Source organism: Camellia sinensis, chromosome 1 (assembly GCF_055761805.1).
Source record: "Camellia sinensis isolate YWXY chromosome 1, ASM5576180v1, whole genome shotgun sequence".
Taxonomy (NCBI): Eukaryota; Viridiplantae; Streptophyta; class Magnoliopsida; order Ericales; family Theaceae; genus Camellia; species Camellia sinensis.
This window is the reverse complement of record NC_138961.1, coordinates 178,158,893-178,166,184: the sequence shown is the minus strand read 5'-3', so window position 1 is coordinate 178,166,184 and position 7,292 is coordinate 178,158,893. Positions and strand designations below refer to the sequence as shown.

The window sequence follows — 7,292 nt, the reverse complement described above, 5'->3', positions numbered from 1 at the left end:
CGCAGATAAAAAAGGATGTCCATGGACAGGGTCCTACAAATTGCTACAAACAAACATCAACGATGATGTGAAATTTTGCAAAATGAAAGCAGCATTGGGTTTCCAAACATCATCGTTCCCAGAGGAAATTACTTATCGGCTGCCATTAATAACTGTTTTGTCCAAGGTATTCAACAACAGCCACGTGGATATTTGGCACGTGGAGCGCAAAGTGACGAAGGCAAGACTAACACGCAGCAATTCCGAATCACATTTTCGATCCACAAAGACGTTGTCAGCACCGATGGGCCAATTGACATAGGCCCATCAGTAAGCAAGGCCGGATCCAATAATTCAGACTCATCAAAACTCACTACAGACGACGCGGCTAAATTAATAGGAGAAGCTGTAAAAGCCGCACTGGAAGGATCCACATCAGCCCAGAAAGCAAATGTACAACAGAGACAATTGTAAAATAATTTGTAACCAATATTTGTATTAATAAGAAATTATTTTACTAGTAACAATATTTCAATCTACAATTCAAATGCGCGCTTACAATCGATTTTGTGCGACATTCCCACACAAAATAGCAAATAATTGTGTTTTTTACAATATTATTGTACGCGCCGTTCAGTTGGCCTAAACTATCTCGGACTTCGGACACAAGGTCAGTGCGAGACAATCGGGGGACGACACGTGGCGCGGGGGGAGCGTCCCAGGTAATATTAGTGGGACGCTCCGGGGCACCTATATAACTCACTTCCTAACTCTCTTTCAGCAGTAAAGTTTTTCAAAGAGTGACTTGCGTCATCCGAGAAAGTAAGTGACATCATCGAGAGTGAGTTATGGCATCAATGCGACGTCGTTTTAGAGTCCAAAACAAGAACATCTTCCTCACATATGCCCGATGTTCTATACCTAAAGAGAGATTGTTAGAGAAAATTAGAGAGCTGTTCACAACCAGGCCACCAAATTATGTCAGGGTTGCACATGAATTACACGAGGACTGGCAACCACACCTCCATGCCCTTGTGCAATTTCCATACCATTTTCAGACACAGAATGAATGGTTCTTCGACGTTACTCACGATCGAACCAGTCGCCATTTCCATCCGAATGTACAAGGGGCATACGGGAAATTATATAAGCCAAAATAATTGGGGGAGTTTGAATTATTTTGTAAATGGATCGCGGAGATCTAGGCCAATTTCGGCGTTTGATTTTAAAATACGAGCCGGATCTATTGTTGCTACACTGGTCCTTACTGGTCGTCGGCGAAAACAACGCCGAAAGTTTAATCCGGCTCATCAAAGCCTTACAACGGCAAGAAGATGCTCTATTCGCCAGTATGAAAGCGGTTTCCGAACTAGAAACCCAAGCGACGTCAGACATATATTCCGTCGCTGATGCCTGCTACATCACCGCGCCTTCAGAAAATCAGCCCGTGCGTTCTGGTTCTGGATGTTTAGATAATAAAAAATAATTGTAAATTATTATTTTGTAACTGTTTTATACGTAATAAAATTTGGGCCTTATCTTTAGTATCCACTTCTTTCATAGTTTGGATGGGCCTATGTTTAATGGACCGCGTTGCTTACTGATGGGCCTATCTCTAATGGGCTGCTGTGCCATATGTCTGGGCCTATTTTAATTATTCCTAATAAACATTAAATGGGCCTCATTGTTGTAATTGGGCCGTTGGTCTGTTTACCAATTACAGCCCATTTATCCAGCTTAAACCTGCTCAGAAATCGAATTTATTAAGACACATAAATTCAATAAAACTGCATTTTTATTTAATCATAAAAATTTACATAAATATTTTCCCATCGCCAATCGTTTACATAATATGAAAGCTCGTCGAGTACAATGGTCAGTGCGAGACAATAATTTACAGGGCTAATAATCCCAAAGCTGGATAATTTGTTCGTCATCCTGCGTGCAATAAGTTGGGTAAATACAGTCTCCGACAGGCTTCTGCAACCACTAGAAGTCAGCCATGTATACATTGTTGCTGTAAACATCCGGATTCCCAATGCTTTCCGGAGGTTGTAGTTGAATAGGCATTGTATCTTGTAGACCCCCTGATTGCCCGGTCTGGAGAGGTCTATTGCTTTGAACCACATCGGGTTCTTCAAAGTATCGTAAAAGACCCCTGACAGCGTCCTCTCTCTCCAGTGTATGTGGTTCGACGCATCCGTTCGTATGGAATATCGAACAACCGCATTGGAAGTGGAATAGCTTCCTGCGTTGGGCCTTCTTCTTGGCATTACAATGTCTCTTCTTCACTGGTTCTGGCGAACAGGGGCTCGTTGACTGTATAGAATTCTGCGTTTCGGTATGTCCACGCTTTGAGCCCGGCGTGTTCATGTTTTTCCAAAAACTCTTTGTAACTGGAGTCGGCTCCTGGGTTGCATAATATAATACTTGGAATCTCGCCCGTTATTTTCTTTGGGTGGGCATATTTGCAATTTGAAAAAAAATCCCGTTGCGCTCCAATAAACTCGCGCCAATGTTTCAAATATTGTGGGGCCACATCATCGATTATGTTGTAGAAAGCGTCGTTCTTGTGGTCCCTCAGGTCGATGTGGCCAGAATAATAATTATGTGGTCCCAAAGACCGGGCCCAACATGTTTTCCCAATTCTAGATGGGCCTTCAATTATAATGCTCTTGGGCCTATGCGGTCTTTGGGTTTCGTCTCTTATATTGTCTGCAACCCATTGTTGTATTGTTGTTGGAACGACCCATATTGTGTCTGTAAATGGATGAACATACGGCAATGGTGAATTAGATGAAATCCGGTCATAATTTGATGACAACTTGTCATGATTTAACCAGAAACATTTTGGGTCGCCGTTTCGTACCACTGCTAGTGCTTCGTCCTTGGTGCCGGCTACAAGTGCATCCCGATACATATTATCTTTATTATTCTGGTTAGCGTAGCGACTCCTCTCACAAAATTCACCATAAACAAATATGCTGAAAATGCTTTACTAGCATTGGAAGGTGGTCCTGCTAAGTACTAAAAGTATTTAATATTGAAATTTTTTTGGCGTCAAACTTTACTATGACTTCCTAGAATTCAAAACAATTTCATGAATTGCAAATTCAATATGGTGCATAATCATTTGAGTAATCCCAATAAGAAAGTGTTGTTGGGCCCCGCGGCCTCTTCGTGGAGTCTATTTCAATAATTAATTATTTCAAATGAGTAGGGTTTTTTTAAAATTTATAAGCGCATGTCTAGCAATTGTTTTAAAAAAATTAAAAAGTTAAAAAGTTATTGAAAAAATAAAAAAATTAACATTACTCACATATTTAGATGAAAAAAAAAAGTTTGAATAAACAGAGAATAAAAGCCATAAATGCCCTCTTTTTTTCCCTCCAATAGTGCACTTTTTGGTATAATAATAAATAAATTAAAAAAAAAAAAAGCATTGCAGCACAGTGCAGCATAGTGCATTGCACGAAACCTGCACTCACATTCCCTGACAGTGTAGCACAGTGGTTAGAAGGGTAGTAAGGTCATTTTGCTCGTTGATATAATATTTTAATATATATTTTTTCGTAAAAAGTCAAAAAATTATCCTAAACATACATCATTTTTTCCTCTACTTTTTTAGCCAAAAAATTAAAAAGTGCACTTAAATATTTCATCCCAAACAACTTCTTATATAAATTTTAGAGAATTTGAAGGGCATGTGAGTTCATTATGAGTTTCGTTTTGATAATTTGAACCGATTATTTAGTGAGACCCTCCGTGTATATCATCTATAAAAAAAAATTTAGTCAATGCGATATTAAATAAACATACTTGTTCATTTTTTCGAAAAGAAATGTGATATAATTAAAATGTTAACATTATTAAATTAATCTAATTTTTTTTATAGAAGATATATGCTGGAAGGAGATGATTATTGGGAAAATTTGTAATGTGCACCCTTAAAAGGGAGAATATTGAAGAAAAAAAAAACTATAATGAAAGTTATGAATATTTATGATGTGTTATATTAATTTTTCATAAAGTTATGAATGACAAATTTATGATATACACCATAAATGAAAGTTATAATTTTCATGGTAATTAGAAAAATGATGCTATTTTATGATATTATTATAAAAAAATATTGCCATATGCACCTTTTAGGAGACAGATATAGTACCCATCTCTCAATTTTATTATTATTTTTTTTATTAGTGCCTTTCTATGCCTCCGTTTGGGAAGTGGGTTGGCTTTTTGGCTTTTTGGTTATTTTAGCCTGGGCTATTTTAGCCTGGTTTGGGAAGGACTTTTTGACTTTTTGGCTTTTTTAACTTTTTTTGTGAGAGAAGATTGTAATGATTATGGGTTGGATTTGATGTTTTGTTTTTTGTGACTAAAATAGCCTATTTTATTTTTTGTGGCTATTTTAGCCAAAAAAGCCTGGCTTTTTCTTGCCAAACGGAGACATATGTGTAGGCTTTTGTGTTTTTGCTATTCCTACACTGATGTCTGATTCTGTTTGTACTTCTATGTTTTCTTCTTCTAATCAATGAATTTCTCTTGTTCTTGTAGGCAAAAAAATAAAAAATAATTGTTTGTTCTTTACAAAATCTAGCCTAGTGGTTAGATATTTTATGCTCTCCCTGAACACTCTTTTCCAACCTAATAATAAATATAATTTTATCAAATGTTTAAAAAAAAAAAAGACTAACCTTGTTACAAGAATAATTAATGTTCTTCTAGATCTTCTAAATACATTTATTGTAAGTAATAGATGTAGAGAGAAATTAAGCCTCCGTTTGGGAAGTGGGTTGGCTTTTTGGTTTTTTGGTTTTTTGGCTATTTTAGCCTGGGCTATTTTAGCCTGGTTTAGGAAGGGCTTTTTGACTTTTTGGCTTTTTTGACTTTTTTTGTGAGAGATGATTGTAATGATTATGGGTTGGATTTGATGTTTTGTTTTTTGTGGCTAAAATAGCCTATTTTGTTTTTTGTGGCTATTTTAGCCAAAAAAGCCTGGACTTTTTCTTGCCAAACGGAGACTAAGTATACATGTAGAAGCTCTCGTGAATCTCTTCAACAGGATATATTTGATCACAATGAAGGTTTTTTTTTCTTTTTCTTCTTCTTCTTCTTTCAATTAGGGAGTCAATTTGCGTATACCTTAATAAAGATCTTAAAGATCGAACAAACCTCTAATGCTCTCTTAGATGATTCGAATTTAAGATCTTAGATCTTATCAAGTCTTTATTATTCAATCAACTGTATGGGGTTATCACACTAATGATTAATGGAAACTTACTAGCAAATCATTAGTGATTTTGAGTTCTTGAAGTCCTCTTCTTTAGCGAACCACTAGTGTGCCAATATTTACAGGGATATTGTTAATGGAGAAAAAGGGCTTTGTGGATTTCAAGTATTTAACATAGAACTTTTGCAAAGACAATATTAATATAGAAGTTAAGGTAGCAAATTACATCATGTATGTATGGGGAGTGATAATAATATCATATGATTAATTAACATCATCAGAACAGTAACATTCCAAGGATTGTATTTATTGGATGTAATTAAAAACATATGGCAAAGTGACCAACAATATTACATTTAATGAAAAATTCTTAAAATATATATATTTAGAGAGATATCTCAAACTACCACTATATTTGTAGAAATTAAGTTAACAAAATTCAAATGAACAATTATAAAAACTCACATATATAGATATATCAAATAAAGTCTACCACTCAACCCCATGATGAAGATGAGTTGCCATAGCCCTCTTAGCATTTCCATCTCCAAGTTCATGAATTTTTCCCATGTTAAAACCACCATTACTCACCAAATTCTCTCCATAGCCACTGACGATGACTCTTCCGCGGTCTCCATGGCTCTTTCCACTCACTTGAGCCCCAACTCCAACCCCATAGTACTCCTCATGGTTAAAACTCTCAAGAAGATCAACTCTGCTTGACATAGAATTGGTAATCACCTTGCTAATCTCATTTACCCCACTAGGATTAGTATTAATATAACTAGGGTAAGGCTGGTCTTCTTGTCTAGCCATAGAATTCTTCTCTCCCTCAGTCTCCCTATACTTATTGAGATAAACCTTTAGAGTCCCAACATAATTCTCAAACCCTAGTGTTGTCATAGCCCACAAAAGATCATCCCCATTGATGGTCTTTCTCTTCTCTCTTTGACACTTATCGGAGGCTTCACCAGTTATGAAGCTTATGAACTCGGAGACACATTCTTGGACGGTTTCTTTGGCTTCTTTCGATATCTTGGCATTGGTGGGGAGGGACTTTTTCATGATCCGGCTCACGTTAGCGATGGGGAGGAACCGGTCTTGTTCTTTGGAGGAGCTGTCGGAGATGTTCCCGGATGATGGGCTCCCAATGGGGCTTGTTTGGCTTCTTTTTCCTGTCATGGGGAATAGAAGAGCAAGTGAAGGAAAAGGGTGAGAGAAAGTGAAGGGAAAATGAAAAGAGAGAGATATTTGATGAGTTAAGGAGTTAGGGGTTTTAAGCTAAGTGAAGAGGAAAAAAGAAAGAATAGAAAAAGAGTGGCTAGGCGGTTTGATGTGGACAGAAAATGAAGGGGAAAAAAAAAATTGCTAATGAGAACCATTAGCAAAAGGGTGGTGTGGGAGGAGTGTGGAATCTGGGGGGGAAGGAGTAGTGCTGTTTGGGGTCTAAGAAAAATCAATGAAGGATAATGATATGATGACATGTTGTTTCATTGAATTTATGTGCAACTGAAATCATCAGATGACACGTGTAATTTGAGATTTGGGTGGTATTGTTATTAACAGTTCGTTTTATGAATAATGGTATCATAATTTTGTTTTGCATACCGAATTGTGAAGATTGTCATAGTGGTTACTTGCTTCAGAGTTTTTAATTGGTAATTAGCCAACTGAGCTTTTTTGGTCCTTATTTGACATGTCCAAGTTGCTCTCTCTCTCTATATATGTCTTTAAAGGGATTTTTTAACTGCATTGGACATGACAAAATGTAAACAACAAATATTACACAATTTTTGTACCTTTTCATCTAGGTCTTTTATCACTAAATAGTAAATATATCTTCTCTGTTTTCATGATAATGTAATATATGTCTTCTGCTCATTTTTACTATTGTTGACTAGGTTTGGTTTGTAATCTCATCCAAATATACTTTTCTTCAAGAGATTTGGACTATACCCTTGTTCATATAATGTTAATTAGATGATTGCATACTTTATTTCAAGAAAAATTCAATACAATGTTGAGGTCAAGTTATTACTTGGTATAGGTATTGTCATTTAATAATGAACACGTGGTA

At 36.4% G+C, this 7,292-nt stretch overlaps 1 protein-coding gene across 1 annotated transcript; it reads right to left on the bottom strand.

The window, feature by feature from the left end:
• Positions 1-5,495: 5,495 nt before the first annotated feature.
• On the bottom strand, positions 5,496-6,551 carry LOC114301228 (nuclear transcription factor Y subunit B-1). The gene has a single exon (XM_028246158.2). The coding sequence runs from the start codon at positions 6,395-6,397 to the stop codon at positions 5,705-5,707; it is 693 nt and encodes a 230-aa protein (XP_028101959.2). The 5' UTR covers positions 6,398-6,551; the 3' UTR covers positions 5,496-5,704.
• Positions 6,552-7,292: the final 741 nt, after the last annotated feature.

What these genes read in the sequence shown, in the direction of transcription:
- LOC114301228 (XM_028246158.2), bottom strand. Translation starts at nt 6,397, where the DNA reads ATGACAGGAAAAAGAAGCCAAACAAGCCCCATTGGGAGCCCATCATCC.